The sequence below is a fragment of the Marmota flaviventris genome, chromosome 4 (assembly GCF_047511675.1).
Source record: "Marmota flaviventris isolate mMarFla1 chromosome 4, mMarFla1.hap1, whole genome shotgun sequence".
Lineage (NCBI taxonomy): Eukaryota > Metazoa > Chordata > Mammalia > Rodentia > Sciuridae > Marmota > Marmota flaviventris.
Window position 1 is genome coordinate 25353870 of NC_092501.1, and position 17141 is coordinate 25371010.

At 46.3% G+C, this 17141-nt stretch overlaps 1 protein-coding gene across 4 annotated transcripts; it reads right to left on the bottom strand.

Annotated features, from left to right (window-relative positions):
• Nucleotides 1–344: 344 nt before the first annotated feature.
• Sfxn2 (sideroflexin 2) lies at nucleotides 345–17075 on the bottom strand. Of its 4 annotated transcripts, none has more exons than XM_027930356.2 (13): nucleotides 16831–16940; nucleotides 15492–15578; nucleotides 9192–9376; nucleotides 8867–9037; nucleotides 7727–7825; nucleotides 6738–6813; nucleotides 6403–6488; nucleotides 4510–4570; nucleotides 4138–4204; nucleotides 3471–3520; nucleotides 3176–3225; nucleotides 2448–2495; nucleotides 345–1709 (listed from the first exon to the last, which is right to left on the bottom strand). In XM_027930356.2, the coding sequence occupies exons 3-13, from the start codon at nucleotides 9350–9352 to the stop codon at nucleotides 1610–1612; spliced, it is 969 nt and encodes a 322-aa protein (XP_027786157.1). In that variant the 5' UTR covers nucleotides 9353–9376; nucleotides 15492–15578; nucleotides 16831–16940; the 3' UTR covers nucleotides 345–1609. The 4 variants fall into 4 exon arrangements, with proteins under 4 accessions (XP_027786157.1, XP_027786158.1, XP_027786160.1 ...); XM_027930357.3 differs by lacking the exon at nucleotides 16831–16940 and adding an exon at nucleotides 16375–16394; XM_027930359.2 differs by lacking the exons at nucleotides 15492–15578; nucleotides 16831–16940 and adding an exon at nucleotides 16962–17075.
• Nucleotides 17076–17141: the final 66 nt, after the last annotated feature.

Consider the following 17141-nt stretch of genomic DNA (forward strand, 5'->3'; position numbering starts at 1 on the left):
AGGGGTCAGAGAGTCAACATATTACGCTTTAAATGCCACATATAAGAATAGGGTCTCTGTAACATTTTTTTAAATTATTGTTTTGTAGTTGTATATTGACAGAATAATTTTATTTTACTTATTTTTATGTGTGAGGCATTGGGTTTGATTCTTAACACATAAAAATAAATAAAGGTATTCTGTCCATATACAGCTCCAGCCCAATATATCCTTATTCTTTGTATAAAATAACACTTTATAGATGTAGATTCTTCTTAAGTTAGAGCAATTGCTGGCCCCCAGGCATCAGACAGGTTTCCCTTATAGGTATGATACCCTCTGAGACACGATGGCCAAAGACCAGATCCTGCTTTCCATCCAGGCTTTATTAGCTTAGTCTGCACTTTTTCAAGCTCTTTCAAGTAATTTATTCAATTCACAGTGACAGCCTTTGAACACAGTCAGCAAATCTTACCAGACAAAACTCAGTGACCCCAGGTATGCCACAACAGTCCCCCAAGGAACTTGAGAAACCACTTTGGCAGCCCAGCTGGGGAGGAGAAGTGGCTGTGCTTCGCTGTGTGCACTTAAGGCTCTTTGGTCCAGATCGATTTCCTCTAAGAGGTGTCCAAGTATAACTCCCCTTCCCCATTCAGCACACACCATTCTTTGGTGTTTAAGCTAATGGGCTGAGGGAGGCGGCCAGAAAATTTTACCCACTGAAGTGTGGGTTAATGTCTATGTGCATCCTTTTCACTCATAGGGGACTTATCTTTTCAAACAGAGATATAAGGCAATGAGAGAAGAGACTTCCACCATTATAGAGCAGATGGCAAGCATAGATCCAGACATGATTAAGACAGAACAAAGTCAACGTCAACAGACAGGACTTGAAGCACCATGTAACTCTGCTGCTTTGCACAGTGTCCTTTTCAGCACTAATAAGTCCTGGGTGCCTGATTAAATTCTAATTTAGCAGCACTCCCAAAGAAGCTTTCCAACCAGGGCACAATGAAGAGAATGGAGAAGAGTGGAGAAGAGTCCAAAGTGACTCAGACTGCTTGCCCCTTCTCTTGTGTCAGGATAGAATTGCCTGGGTAAAAGGCTCCATTAGTTGGGAGAGGAGGTGGCGGGAAGGGAAGAGAAGATATAGAACTTTTCTTGTCCTAAGGGCTCATCTCCAATCATGGCTGGAAGGAAATCCTAAAGGTTTCCTATTTTTTTCCAAATGAACGGCTTCAGTGTCTCCCCAGGTAGCAGTAATTTCTCCCTGAGAAGGCCTCAGCTTCTTGTCTCCAGGGGACAGGAGGAGACAGACAGAAGACTTAGGTCCTTGTTCTCTTTGGTCCCTGTTCTTTTTTTTTTTTTTTTTCCTTTTTTGCAGTGTTGGGGGATGGACCCAGGAACTCATGCATGCTAGGCAAACTCTCTACTACTGAGCAATAACCCCAAGTCCCTTTTTCATGTTTATCCCCTGGAGTCCAATAAACTAGTTGCTTGGGTAGATGCACCCAACTACCCTATCTTCCCCCTATCCAGCATGATTCTCAGGCCAAAGACGTGTGGCAAAGACAATGGAGGACAGGTGTGCAAATATGGGTATACACTGGTCTTTGCTGGAGCGGGGCATTTAGAGACCCTTATTGAAGTAGACATAAGGTACATGTTCTCCATAGCTGGCCTTGATGGTGTCTTGGAGCTCTGGTTCCAGATAGGAAACTGGTAATTTGCTGAAGAGAACAGAGGAGATTATGAGCATGCCACCTGGAATAAGTGGCAAAGTACCCTCAGAAAAATTCCAACCCACATGTTACCTCCTGATTTTTCCAGACCGAATCTTTACAAGACTTTATATAAAGTATGCCCACAGTATGCCGCCCCTACTTCTTCTTAGGCCTGGCTTTACTCTCCCTGAGCTAAAGGAAGTGTTTAGTAGATGACCACTGAACCAGTATGGAACTAGAATTCAAGGAAGGGGAGACTGGCTTCTTCTCAGTCTCATAACCAAGCAAACCCATCTCCTGGAGCCAGTCTCCACTCCCCACTCCTCCATCTGAGACCTCCCTTCCCTTTGTCCATCTTGGAGAACAGGAAGAGAAGTAGAGAGATCATCATCTGGTCTCTGGGAAACAAAAACTAGAATAAGGCCCTTATTCAATTTTAAAGGCCAGATCTGGCCAGAGCAGAGCTTCCACATAACCCAGCCAGCAACAAAGGAAGTTTCTTGTCCACCAGCCCATCTCTCAGGCTTGCTCCATGTGGTGGGAGCAACTCATTCCTCCTCCTGGCTGTTCCTCCCCTTGAGGATCTGGCTGGTTTGCCATTCACCCAGGATTAAGAGGCCCAGGATTTAGACTAAGAGGTTGATGCCCTTCCTGGTCTGTCCCTCTTGCTTTGGGCAGTAGGCAGGTTGCAGCAGCAGAGACAGGGTGTTTAATAAACCAAAGTGGATGACAAAAGACCAATACCATATCTGTGGGAAGAGCCCACATGCCACTGGCACCATGAAGAGGAGGCTGTAAGAAATAAGAAACCAAAGCGTCAGGGGACCAGCCCTGTCCACACCCCATCCCTGAAAGCTCTAAGGGAGGTGCCCAGGAACCCGGCCTGCCTCCCCAGCCAGCCTCCCCAGCCAGACCCTCAGTCCTCTCCCCACAGCCTTTCCCCATCCTCTAAGCATGAGGAAATTCATCCTGGCATGGGGACAAAATCAATGTCCTGCCACCACTCACCCCCACCTCACACCCAGGTTCAAGCAGATGAGAAGATAATGATATGACTAGGGTATGCAAGCAGCGTACTCCAAGATCACAAGCACCCACAGCCAGTAGGAATGGAGTCATTGTCATCAACCCCGTGGCTTTGCAAAGCATGATTATTGCTAGGACATGTTTACCCAGTGGCAGGCTCCTAAGAATGCTGACGTGACTTGTGTCATTACCACTCAGCTACATCCCCAGTCCCTTTTATTTTTCATTTTGAGACAATCTCTTCAAGTTGCTAAGGCTGGCCTCAAACGTACTCTCCTCCAGCCTCCCAAGTCACTGGAATTATAGGCATGTGCCACTATGCACAGCTTCAGCGACTTTTAAAGTCAAGTAAAGGAGCACATGCTCCCCAACACAGGCTAACAAGAAGACAGATCTTGGATGTCCCAGCCACCATAAAACCCAAATCATCCAAACACCATACTCACAAGCACCCAGACAGCATGACCTGCAATGGGGCATGCAGCACCTTGACTTTCTGCACAAAAACAAATAAAAAAAGAGAGACCCACATGGGTCAAAGTGAACCACATGCCTGCCCTTCTAGGGATCAGCCAGCTAGCAGAAACTAGAAACTGATACCTGCTGGCCCTGAGGGAGAAGAGAAGTGACCAGACTCTCTGTTGCTAATGTGGAAGTGGGCAGGAGGGGAGGGGAGGGAGTCCCAAGCACTGGTGTGGTTGAGGAACTGGGCAGGAAAGATGCAAAGACAGCCCCGCTTACCTTCATAAAATGCAGTTTCTCCAGCCTTTCCATGATGACTGGCAGCAAGACTGGAAGAGAACAGGGGAGAAGCTGGGGAGGGCAGGGGAGAGTGGCTAGAAGATCCCTTTGTACAGTCAAATGTGGAAACTGAGAGTTTCCTGCTTTCCCAAAAAATGTCAAAAAATATTTGCCATTGGGGAGAACAGAGATTGCAAAGTCATGGCCACGTTCTTTCCCCACCAAGTCCCAGTAAAAATATGATTCCCAAACTTCTGAACTTTCAAATCTGTAACAGGAAGACATTTGCTACTAGGCCCAAACCATCCTTCTCAAAATCAAAAACTAACTTTGAAAGCTCATGAAAACAAATTTTGTAATATGCCCCTGCTGAATGCAAACCCAGGCAAGGAATTTATTCTCACTACCATCGTCTCCTAAACAGCCCGCGCTGTGCCCACCATGTCAAGCCCTGGTGCATAATGGCTTTTCATTAGTTCAATGAAAATAACTTTCTCCCCCAAATCTCTGACTAAGTGATATTCTAGGAACAAAGATTGTTCTCCTGAGTTTGAGAAGCATGGCTGTAGAGGCTGGGGTCCCACCTCCCACTGGAAACCTGAGTGTGGCTAAGGCCTCCACCATGTATTCCAGAGTTCCCCAGAATGGGAGGGCTTCTCCATCTTACTCATGCCAGGGGCAGCCATGGTGATCCGGGAAATTACCACCTGGGTGATGCCTATGGCTGCAGCTCTCTGAGGGCAGAAAAGATTAAATGATCAGGAATAATTTATTCTGTGTACATGGAGTGCGTTGGAGGGCTGGGTAAGAGTCATGGGTAAGTCAGAGCTGGTTTTGGAACCAGAAATGATACAGGAAGGACGTAAGAGGCCTGTTCTGAACAGAGAAATACAGGGAAAATTGATGGGGAATGAGGTTGGAGTCCGAGAGAAGCCTTTTTAATACTATAGTGGCACAAAGGCCTGCTCTGATCACTAAGGAAGAAACAGGGTCTTAGAAGGAAATCCCCCCTCCTACCCCAAGAGAGGCCTCTGCTCACCTGGGAATGGCCAAGCTCATTCTGATTCCCATCCTTCACACAGATGCCCTGGATGAGTTCCCTAAATATAAATAGGAGTTGCTGGACTTGGGAAAGGGGTGCTAGGAGCCTGTCAGGCCTGTGACACACCAAGGGACCAAGGCCAGGGCACTCCAGCTCTAGACCACGCTCTGCAACCTGGCCCCCTGACCTTTCTTCCACAGTCCAGTTATCAGTGGCTAAGAGAGTTGGCCCAGGGTACATATTACCTCAGCAGACTACTAAAACTGCAGAACATGTATATAACCTTGAGCATGGTCCTTACCCTTTCTAAAGCCTCAGTTCTCCTGATCTGCAAAATGGGGATAAGCTGAGCACCTACTTCACTGGACCTGGTGAGGATTAAACAAGACAATGCCTGACAACTACTTAGTCCAATACCTGACAGTACCACTCCCCAAACAGGAGCTACTCTGGCTGTTCACAGAGCAGCTATTTTTTTTGGCAGGGTGTGGTGGGGTACTGGGAACTGCACCCAGGAACACTTTACCACTGAGTTACATCCCCAGCCCTTTTTTACATTTTGAAAAAGGGCCCTACTAAGTTGTTTAAGTACTTGCTAAGTTGCTAAGGCTGACCTAGAATTTGCAATCCTCCTGCCTCAGCCTCCCAAGCCACTGGAATTACAGGTGTGCACCCCCATGCCTGGCATCAGGTCAGCTCTTGACAGCACTCCACCAGAGACCAGGTAGATGGCTGCACTTATTCATCTACTGGGAAAAAGCTGGATGGGAAAAGGGAAGAGGGGGGGCTAGGGATGTGGCTCAAGCGGTAGCGCGCTCGCCTGGCATGCATGCGGCCCGGGTTCTATCCTCAGCACCACATACAAACAAAGATGTTGTGTCTGCCGAAAACTAAAAAATAAATATTAAAATTCTCTCTCTCTCTTTCTTTAAAAAAAAAAAAGAAAAGGGAAGAGGAAGGAGCAATGTGGATACATGATATTCTGTAGTGTTCTTTCTCTAAGGGATCCTATGGTATCTCCAATGCTAGCAATCCCAAGAAAACACGGATTGTAGATGTAAATGACTAACACTTATGTAGCCTTTGCTATGTTCCCAGTAATGTGTGGAGTGCCACACACACACACATTATATCATCAAAATCTCATAGCAGAGGAACATCTCTGCACACTCTAGTCAAGAAACAAAAACTGGGGCTGGGATTGTGGCTCAGTGGTAGAGCACTTGCCTAGCACGTGTGAGGCCCTGGGTTCGATCCTCAGCACCACATAAAAATAAATAAATGAAATAAAGGTACTGTGTCCAACTACAAATAAAAAATATTTAAAAAAAAACTGGACTGGGATGTAGCCTAACATGCACAAGACACTGGCTTCATTACCCAGCACTGGAAAAAAAAAAAAAAAAGGGTAAAAACTGAAGACACAGTGAATTTTTCCACCTGTTCAGCTGAAACACTTAGAGCTGGGGATCTAGAAAACCTCTATCTGCTCCTCTGGCTTTGTTTAGGCTTCTTGGTTCTGTTCTATCTTGAGGCTCCTCGCTCTGCTGCATTTCATTTGGTCATCATCCCAGGGCTTTGGGGGTAGGCAGAATTCACGACTTTAACACAGCTTCAGTTGAAAGGAGGGGGTCTGAGTAAAACCCCACAGGTCCATACTACCTCCCCCATCCCCCACAACAGACAGGCTGACTACCCTAAGTCCCCCACCATTACAACTCTCAGGGCCATCACCACAGGGGTAGCCAGTCCTCAGGGATCCTTCAGAGGCTCATCCCAGCAACCCTCTCCATAAAATCCCAGTCCCAGGAAGCCACCCACTGCCTTGGTTTTCTGCCCTTTCCCTGCTAAGTTGTGGCACGTACGGAGAAAGGGGCTCCCTCTACTCACTGCTGTCGCGTCATTGGGATATTGACACAGTTAGCTGCAGCCACAGCAGCAAAGGGCACCCAGCGGCCCACCAAGGGTGGTGCTCTCTGTTGGGGGCAGGGAACAATGGGAGTTGTTCAGGCTCATGGGAAGGTGGGAGTGGGAGGGACTTAAGGATTATAAAGAAAGGAAGACAATTAAACTGAGCTGCCACTACATGACCAGACATCCAGACTAAGAATCCTAAACTCTGGCCAAGGCCCACTAAGGACAAATCCCAGGACAGCTCTACAGTCTTCCCCAGGACTCTGCTGCCCCCTGGTGGCCACCATGCCCACAGCAGCTTCTGACCATACCTTTGTCCACATGTTCATGCCCACAGCGGTGGCCAATGCGGTGGTTGTGGCTGTGAAGTAGGAAAGGGCCATCTGCCTAGTAGAGGAAGGAGATGCTAAATGTTTGAAAGATTAGGTGTTGAAGGTGGGGGCCCTGCTGGCTGAGGCAAGGCCACAGGCTTGGGGGAGAAAATCTGGTATTAGAGGTTCATACCACATGTCATCTGATCCCAGCCTAATCTTGGGCCCCCTCCCCATCACTCGCAACGCCCTGGCCCAGTGGTCTTCTTTCAGTATTTAACCTGTGTATACTGATGTTCCCTGCCCCGGGGAATTCTTTCCTGGGCTTCTTTTCTTCTTTTTTCCTGTAGACATGAGGATTGAACTCAGGGCCTCATGTGTCTACCACTGAACTACATCTCCAGCCTTCTGTAATTTTATTTTGAGACAAGATCTGGCTAAGATTTTTGAGATCCTGCCTCAGCCTCCTGAATTGCTGAAGTACAGTTGGCACCACACCTGGCTCTTTCCTGGGCTTTAATGGGGCTGAATTCTCACCTTTCAGAAATAGCAAAAAGGACTTCCTGACCAGCCTGTCCACATGGACACCCCTCTGCCATTTGCTGTCTTGTCACCCTGTCTATGTCCTTAATGGCAGCCATCCCAATCTGAGATTATTGTGCTTCTTTTCTTAAAAGACCTTAAACTCCACCACAATAGGAACCACAATGCCCTGCTCATCAAGGTATCCCCAGCTCCTGGAACCCCACCTGGTATAACATACACTCGTGAACATGTTGTCAAATCAATGAATGAACATATTTTGAACTGGTCAGGGAAGAAGATACTCTCCTAGTCAGTCTGAGAAAATACTTCCAAACATTGAAAAGGGTGTCTTTGCTACCTGCTCACTGCAGGTCCCACCGACAGGGAGAGTGACAGCCCAGGAACCCTTCAGCAGGCCTGTGCCTGAGGAGGTAAGAGGATAGCTTGGGGTTCAGGTCTCCTACCTCACCGATGTAGGGGAAGCGGCATTCCTGTTGGTGTAGTTGACTAAGGCATTGAAGGACTGGTTCACCCACTGCCAGAAAATCACTGCCGGCACAGTCCTACCAGGAAGGGAGGCCAGAAGCAGAGGAGTGAGGATGGAAAGCAGGGCTTGAGGTCCACCAATTACCTCATCATCTGCTATTCCCTAAGCTGTTCCCACTGTTTTATGTACCAGGCTTTTGGACAGACTGGGTCCTCTGCCTGGAATATCTACCCTCCTCCTTCCACACATGGAAAAATCCTTAGAACATTCCCAACCTGTCTCCTGTCCCTCCTGAGACAGAATTAGTCACTCTCCATGTACCCTGCGCCCACGACCCCATATTCTTGCTCCAACCTACCACTTACCAAGCTGCACTCTGTTTACTTCTTGGTCTCCTCAACAGAGCTCCATGAGGGGAGACACCAAAGTCTTTATATTCCCAGCACCTGGCCCAAGGCCTAGCTCAATAACTGAACAAATGAATGCATGGGTAGGAGGAGGCAGGAGAAAAAGGAGGAGAAAGGAGGAGGAGGAAGAGTCACACATCCAGCAGCTACAGAGAAAGTTTATTGAATCACTTAGAGAGCCAAGAAATGGGGCCTTCTGGGTACCCAGGGGTGCTTAATCACTGAGCCACATCCTCAGCCGTTTTTAATTTTTATTTTGAGACAGGGTCTCACTGATTGGCTTAGGGCCTCGCTAAGTGGCTGAGGCTGGCCTCAAACTTGCAATCCCCCCTGCCTTAGCCTTCTGAGTTGCTATAATTATAGGCATGTGCCACCATGCCCGGTCTACTGTGTATGGTTCATTAGAAAAATAAATTAATTGCAAATAAGTACTTTTTAAAGAAGAACTTAGGACAGCCTATCTGACTGTGTGAATTTGGAAGAATCACTTAGCCTCTCTAGAATTTCATCTACAAAACAGAATTGAGAATAATACCTATGTACAGGGACATTAAGAGGGCTAAATGAGGCAATACGTGCAAAGAACTTAGCATACTGCCTGTATCCTGGAAAGTGATCGATCAGGAGGACTGCTATTATCATCCTAAGTCGGCTTACTGCCTCGCAAACCCAGGCAGCTGCACAACCCCCTGCTCTGCTCCAGGGCCCACCTGTAGAACTGGAGCATGAAGCCTGTGATGATCATGCCGCCAGGGACCTGGAAGGACATCCGCCCAATGACATTCATCTTCTCCCCAGTGTCAGGATGGAAGGCTGAGTCATATAGCTTCTTGGCATAGAGCAGCTGCTCCACTTGAGTACCTGGGGGTATGACCCCACTCCTGTCACCCAAGGACAACAGGGAGTTAACTAGCCAGCCCAATCAAGTCCTCCCAGTCTTCCTCCTCTCATTTCTCCCTCCTCCCAGAGATCTCTGCCTATTCCTTGTCCTTCGGTGTCCCTCTCCCCCTACAGTCCCTTCCCTTGATTACTCACCTGCTCTTCTCCACCATCATCTTGGCCCAGTCCAGCTCTCGCTCTGATACAAAGACAGTGCGGGGGTCCGTAATGTTAAAGAAGTGCTTCACCCTCCCCAGGAAAGTGTACTGGTCCCAACGAGGGGCATCGATGTTAAAATCAGACAGGCTGGCCTCCATCTTGCTCACACCCAAAACTGCAGACTTAAGGAACAGAGAAAGAGTAAGGACTGTCATCCAAATCAAAGCCTGCCCAAGGGGGCCTGAGTGCCTCCCAGTGTTGTAGACTGCCCGCTTTCACCAGCTCCTGGACATCCTTTGACACAGCTGAGGCAGTCCCAGTGAATGATCACCAGGCTGAGACATTAGGCACCAACACGTATTTCTGATGCCTGCTTATGGTTTCAGCCCTGTGCTTGATCACTCTGTCGGAAAAGCTGAAAAAAGGGACAAGACAGTGTCCACTCTTGGAGAGCTCAGAGTCCAACTAGGGAACAAGAGCCCACTGATGAAATAGTATATAATATTCCCTGGTGCTAGCCGGGCGCAGTGGCACATGCCTGTCATCCCAGCCACTTGGGAGGCTGAGGCAGGAGGATCGGGAGTTCAAAGTCAATCTCAGCAAAAGCAAGGCACTAAGCAACTCGGTGATACCCTATCTCTAATAAAGTACAAAAAGAGGGCTGGGGATATGGCTCAGTGCTTGAGTGCCCCTGAGTTCAATCCCTGGTACCCCCCCCCAAAAAAGTGTATACACACACACACACACACACACATACACATATATATATATATAAAATATATATATATATATATACACAAATATATAAAAATATGAATATATATAAATATATATAGTCCCTGGTGCTTCTGGCAGGGAGATGGGGAAAGTACTCATCTTGAAATATGAGCCCCCCCTATTTTTCTTCACAAAGCCTATACTCCAAGAACCTAACCACCTGGGGGTGGGAACTCCAGCCCCCTCTAGACTTTCTATCTTACCTAAAGGAAGTGAGGGGAGACTGAGAGGCAGAGCACAGGCTCCCTACAGGACAGACTGATGCTTCCTCACTTCCACCTTACAACTGCCCCAGTGCGGCTCCTGCAGAATAAAAAGGGAATGCAACATAGGATGGCAAGCCTCACATCTTATTTAAGAAGTCTCTGGGGCTGGGGTTGTGGCTCAGGGGTGGACCGCTTGCTGGGCATGTGTGAGGCACTGGGTTCCATTCTCAGCACCACTTGTAAATAAATAAATAAAGGTCCATTGACAACTAAAAAAAAATGTCTCTGAGGCTGGAAAGTAGCACAGGGGGGCATCTCAAGGCCCTGGTTTCAATCCCCAGCATCAAAAAAGAAGAAGAAACGAAGAATTTGCTGGATAAACAAAATCAAGGGAATGGTCACCAGTAAACCTGATTTGTAAAATTTTAAATGAAGTTCATCAGAAAATTTTTGATCATAAATTCATATATACATAACAAAAGAAAGAGTATCAGAGAAGGAATACATGAACGTAAAATAAAATGTTTACTTTTTTTCTTTCTCTGGAAAGAAATATTCTTAAGACAGGGTCTGACTAGATTGGATAGACTAGCCTTGAACTTGTGGTCCTCATTTCCCCCTCAGCAACCCTCCTACTCGCCCCTGCAAGGAGCCAGCTGGGATTAGAGGCATGAGCAACATTGCAGGCTTATTCTGAATTCTTAATCAACAGGTAATTATGAATAAGTAAGATAACGACAGCAATAATATGAAAGATGAGGAGTCAGACATGGTGGCGCATGCCTGCAATCCCAGCAACTCAGCAGGTTGAGTCAGGAGGATCAAGTTCAAAGCCAGCCTTATGGGGCTGGGGATAGAGCTCAGTTGATAGAGTGCTTGCTTCACGTGCACAAGGCCCTGGGTTCAATCCCCAGCACCAAAAAAAAAAAAAAAAGCCAGCCTTAGCAACTTAGTGAGGCCCTAAGCAACTTGCGAGACCCTGTCTCAAAATAAAAAAATAAAAAGGATAAGAGGAACAAATTAGGACTTCTCTATTGTAAAGTGTTCTACACCCTGTGAAACTGTACACTTGTTATTTGAAAGTGGACTTGGACTAGTTGTAAATACATATTGCAAATTGCAGGGCAAACGCCAAAAACATTTTCAAAAGAAGTACAATTAATATGCCAAGAGAGAATATAGAGTCACATATTTAAAAAAAAAAAAAAAAGTGGAGACCTTTGAATTTCAGCAAGTCACTAAAGGATTAATAAGATTAGATGTGTACTAAGAAAGACACTCTGAGGGGCTGGGGATGTAGCTCAGTGGTAGGGCACTTGCCTGGCACAAGTGAGGCCCTGAGTTCAATCCCTAGTACCACACACACAAAAAAAAGAATGAATCTTATGATAAATTAATAATATCTCAATAAACTATTAATCTTAAGAAAGGAAGGAAGGAAGGAAGGAAGGAAGGAAGAAAGAAAGAAAGAAAGAAAGACTGACTTTGGGTTAGGCATGGTGGTGCACACCTGCAATCCCAATGACTCGGAAGGCTGAGGCAGGACGATGGCAAGTAAGTAGCCAGCCTCAGCAATTCAGGGAGTCCCAGTCTCAAAATAAGCATTCCTGAGTTCAATTCCTAGTATGTGAAGAAAAGAAGGGAAGGGAAGGGAACTCTCTGGGCAATCATATGAAAATAGACGGGTGTGGGAGGACCTTGCAGGAAGCACGGAGGCCAGCCAGAAGGGAATCCTGATACTCCAGCCAAGAAGAGATAAGGTTCAAACGAACCCAAATACACCCAGAGAGACCAAAAGGAGAGAACCTTTTAAAGCAGAGCCTTATGATTTACTAAGCAATTGGGTATAGGAGGAATGCTGTGCCAGTCAGGGGTCAAAACTGGAAAGGAAAACACAGAACCTCAGCGTTTTAGACCTTGGAGGTCTAGCCCTTTCTTAAAGGGCTTCCATCTGATAACCTCCCTTTTCTTGAGGGTGGGGGAATACCGGGGATTGAACTCAGGAACACTTCACCAGTGAGCTACATCCCCAGCCCTATTTTGTATTTTATTTAAAGACAAGGTCTCACTGAGTTACTTAGCATCTCACTTTTGCTGAGGCTGGCTTTGAATTCGCGATCCTCCTGCCTCAGCCTCCCCAACCCCTACAAATCCTGAAAACCACTAAATTTAAGAGGCAAGTCAAGAAAAGGAAGACCTGAGAGACGGGAGAGAGAGGAGATGGGAGAAACCAACAGGGGGGGAAAGGAAGTAATTTTTGGATTACTGTTAGGGTGGGAGAGACTTCAGGAAACTAATATGCTAGGAGCCATCATTCCTAAGAGGAAGGAAAGGGTTGGTGTGGAGGCCCACCGTGCAGTATGCACAGTGCCCTTGCCTCACCCTGAGCTGTGACTGAAGTGGCTATCTCTACAGAAGGCAGAAGCAAGTGTCCACTGGCCATGTCCACCTTTCCAGCTCCATTTGGGCTCCTACTGACTGGTTCACAGACCAACTGGAGTGAGGCAGGGAAAGGGTTCACTTCCCAGATGCTACAAGAAACTCAAAGAAGTTTTGGTGGCCAGAAGATCACATACCCCCTTGGTTTAGAGAAGCCCAGACTCACACTCACCAGAGACAGCCTGACTGAGCCAAACCCTATGCCTACCCCCTCAACACACACACACACACACACACACACACACACGGCTGAACTTCTATGACATCTCTCTCCACCCTCAACTCAACATTGCAAAGTCCTCTGCCTCTCCTAACAGAGGCACCCTGATGGGGTAATCATCTGCTAAATTACGAAAGAACTTCACCTGCTTAACTGAGGTCAGCATAGAAACTATACAGAGCCTGGTTTTTCATTTTTGTGGTTCTGGGAATTGAACCCAAGGGTGCCCTACCACTGAGCTACACCCCAGCCCTTATTATTTTTTCTTCTGAGGGTGTCACTGGCCTCAACCTTGTGATCCTCCTGCCTCAGCCTCCTGAGGTACTGGAATTATAGGCATGCACCACCATGCCTGGCCAAACCCTGTTTTATTTAAACTATAAGACCCTCCTACACCCCCCCAAAAAAAACACCCTAAATTGTCAGTCTAGAACAACATTCCTTGCAGAATGATGGGCTTCTGTAATTGTCACCTTCTTGTCATTTACAGTTCTTTGTATGAATTCCCAGACATAAGCATTGGGACCAAGTCTATAATGTTCACTGCTGCATCTCTCATATACCCTCTAAAAATATATATTCCCTATCTGAAATGCATTCCAGCTTATTCTTGGGTTCTCTTGGCATAGAGGATGTTAACTCTTTTAAGTCAAACTCAGAATCTGCCCTGGTTACAGAAATAAGAGCAGGCTGTAAAGTTAGAAATATAAAATAATAATTTTTTAAAAAACAGACTTTTTTTTTTGGTACCAGGAATTGAACCCAGGAGTGCTTAACCACTGAACAACATGCCCAGCCCTTTTATTTTTTTTATTTTATAAATATTGTTTTAGTTGTAGATAGAAACAATATCTTTATTTTTATTGGTTTTTATGTGGTGCTGAGGATCGAACCCAGTACCTCACATGTGAGGCTCTACCACTGAGCCACAACCCCAGCCCCCTTTTATTTTTTATTTTTATTTAATTAAAAAAAATTATTTGTTGCTTTTAGTCATATATGGCAGTATTTTGACATATCTGTAAATAGGGTTTAACTTCTCATTCTTGTGGTTGTACATGACGTGGAGTTATCAGTGTGCAGTGGCACACGCATCCATATATGAACATACGAAAGTTATGACAATTCATTCTACTGTCTTTCCCATTCCCATCTCCTCCCTCCCCTACCTGCCTGCCTGTTGTGAGTCAGTGTCTGTCTATCAGAGAGAACATTAGGCTTTTTGGGACTAGCTTATTTTACTTAGCATGATAGCCTCCAGTTCCATCCATTTACTAGCAAATGCCATAATTTCATTCTTCTTTATTCATAATTTCATTCTTCTTTTTGAGACAGGAATCTCAGTTGCTCGCTAAGTTGCTAAGGCTGATCTTGAACTTGGGATCGTCCTGCCTCACTCAGCTCCCACATTGCATAGATATGTGCCCCCACTCCCGGCTTCAGACTTTCTTTAATGAAGCTACGAATTATCTGCCCCCCTCCCATATTGAGTCATATCTGGTTTCTACATTTTGTCCATAGTAACTCTCCTTCCTCCCTCCCAAGCCATACCTAGTCCTCCCTAGAAAGGTCACCATCATGTCCAGGGTGGCCTTCTGAAGGATTATGGTTTCACTATGAGGACAAGGTGGAAAGTGGAAATCAAAAAGGTGATTGACTGCTATCTCCTAGGATTAGAGAGTGTCACATCTCAAAGACATTAGGAATCCAAGATCTTAGTTTACTGAAACCTAGAAAGGTTCACACTGCACCAGCATGGTGGGCATCTGGGGCACACATGGCCCTGCACTGCACACATGAAGCAAATATAAAGAGGAACAACAGATCCAGTCCTCAGAGTCTAACAATAGATGGGCCTGAGGTCACAAGGCTCTAAGTAACTCTAAGTCACTAAACAGGTCCTCTATCCACTACAGCCTATTTTGTTTTCTCTTTAAAAAAAAAAAAATGAAGCCGGGCATGGTGATGCATGCCTGAAATCCCAGCAACTCATGAGGCCGTGGCAGGAGGATCACAAGTTCAAAGCTAGTCTCAGCAACTGAGCAAGACCCTTAGCAATTTAATGAGACCCTGTCTCAAAAAATAAAAAGGGCTGAGGATGTGACTCAGTGATTAAGTGCTCCTGGGTTCCATTTCTGGTATTAAAAAAAAAAAAAAAAAATCACCACCAAAATGAAACCAAGTGCAGTGGCACACACATGTAATCCCAGATATTTTGGAAGCTGAGACTGGAGCATCACAAGTTCAAGACCCTATTTCTAAGTTAAAAAAACAAAATAAAAAGGATTGGGGATGTAGCTTAGTGGTAGAACACCCCGGGCTCAATCTCCAGTACTGCAAAACAAAACAAAACACAAAAGCCATGGTGACACATGCCTGCAGTTACAGCTACTAGAGGCTCAGGCACTTAAACCCATGAGTTCAAGACCAGCCTAGGCAACATAGTAAGATCCATCTCAAAATAATGAAAAAGAAAGGAGAAAAAAACAGATTACTGCCTCATCTGAAGTGATACTTATCCTTCCCAGAGAGCCAATTTTCTCTGGCAAACAGTATCAAAGCTTGCTCAGAAAACAGGCTTCCAAACCCCTTCTTAAAAACAAAACATCATTAACAAGACAATGAAACAAAACAAACATCATGGTGGGTACTCACACCAGAGGGATATCAAGGCAGCCAGCTGGAGATGCTAGAAGGACAGGTCAAAGACCATTGAGATGGGGAGGATTTGTGTCAAGATTCCTAGAGCAATGTGGAGAATGAGAGTAATAATTAAACAAGCACCCAGAAACATGCATATTGGCACTCGTCTGACTCCAAGGCAACTGTGCTGTCTGGCACCAGACAACCAGAAGGAGAAATCTGCTTTGCCTTTTCCACAGAAGAGCCAATGGTCTAGAGATAGGCCGAGTGCAGAGATGAAAGCTCTAAACTGACTGACCCCTCATCTTGCACCTCCTTAGTTAAGGTTCTGAACTGAATTTTCTCTCCAAGGATCTGAAGCAGGTATGCAAGTAGCAGAAGTTTTCAAAATACTTTTAGGTGAATGCATGAATAGCTAAAGACATTCAGGGAAAATCTGTCTTCACTACAACATACTTAATTAGGTTCGAAAGACTGCTGGTAGGAAGGGATGAAGTCCAAAAACCTAGATGAAACTATTAATAATATCGAGCATTTCCTTTTTGACAATACTCTTATGTATTTGACAGACAGGACTGACAGTTAAGAGGCGCACACAAACATCAGCAAACTTCCAGGCTTTACTGGGTCTTAGAAAAATTCTAGGTTCTTGGTTTATAACAAGATATGAATCACTCTGTTCCTCCTACCTGGACAATAGCGTTTACAAACAATACTGTAAATTGTTTAGAAGTCAGTTCAAGTCCCAATTCTATCGTTTACAATTTCTAGCGCTGTGAGAACAAAATAAAATCTTGTACTAAAAGCATTTCACTAAGGATGTAATTTCCACAAGGGCAGATTTCGTGCACTGCCATGTCTCCAGCGTCTAGAATCTGGCCTGGAGCATACTTACCACATGATCCTCTGCAGGTAAAAGGAGTGGGAGGCAGCACTTCCGATCCAAGGTAGCTTAATAAAATCCAATGGGCCCCCCAAAACACCTTTAACTTCAGCTGTCAGCTCTCACCTCAAGATTCAGAGCCAGTCCCCGGTCTGTCTCTCGCCCTCCTACAGGTGACTTCTCCCCAAACAGAACTCCTCGAGCCCAGACTCTGACAAAGGGCTAAGGATATGGGTGCGCAATCCATACACCCCCCCACCCCCTCGCCCTGGCACAAGAAAGCAACGGGATCAGAGGAGAAGGGTTCACAGGCCACTCCTCACACCTCGTGGTCTCTGCAATTGGAAGTCCAGCCTGCGCTGTTCTGCAACCCTCCCTGGGCAGAGTCAGAACGAACTCAAGCTCCCTCCCCGGGATGGGGACACTGGAGGCAGATATGGCCGGTGGCCTCCTCTCACGGCCCCTTACCTGCTCCCAGGAGTGATGCACCAAGACTAGTGCCACCAGATGTAGCACACGTTGGAACTCTGGCCTGAACCACTGCCTTGGCAGGGTCAGGGAACCTCCCCCTCTCCCGCCCCTACGTCCCCCTTGGTGACCAATCACAGGACGGGAGACTCCCGCCAGCCACGTGGGCGAGTTTTCTTCTTCCACGGGTCTCAGCCTGCCAGACTTAGCCTTCAGCAGCACCACCGCCCGCCTGCGCAGTGAGCGGGCACTTCGGCGCGCTTGCGCACTTTGGAGAAAGCAAAGTTGGACCCCGCCCCATACCGCTGCTT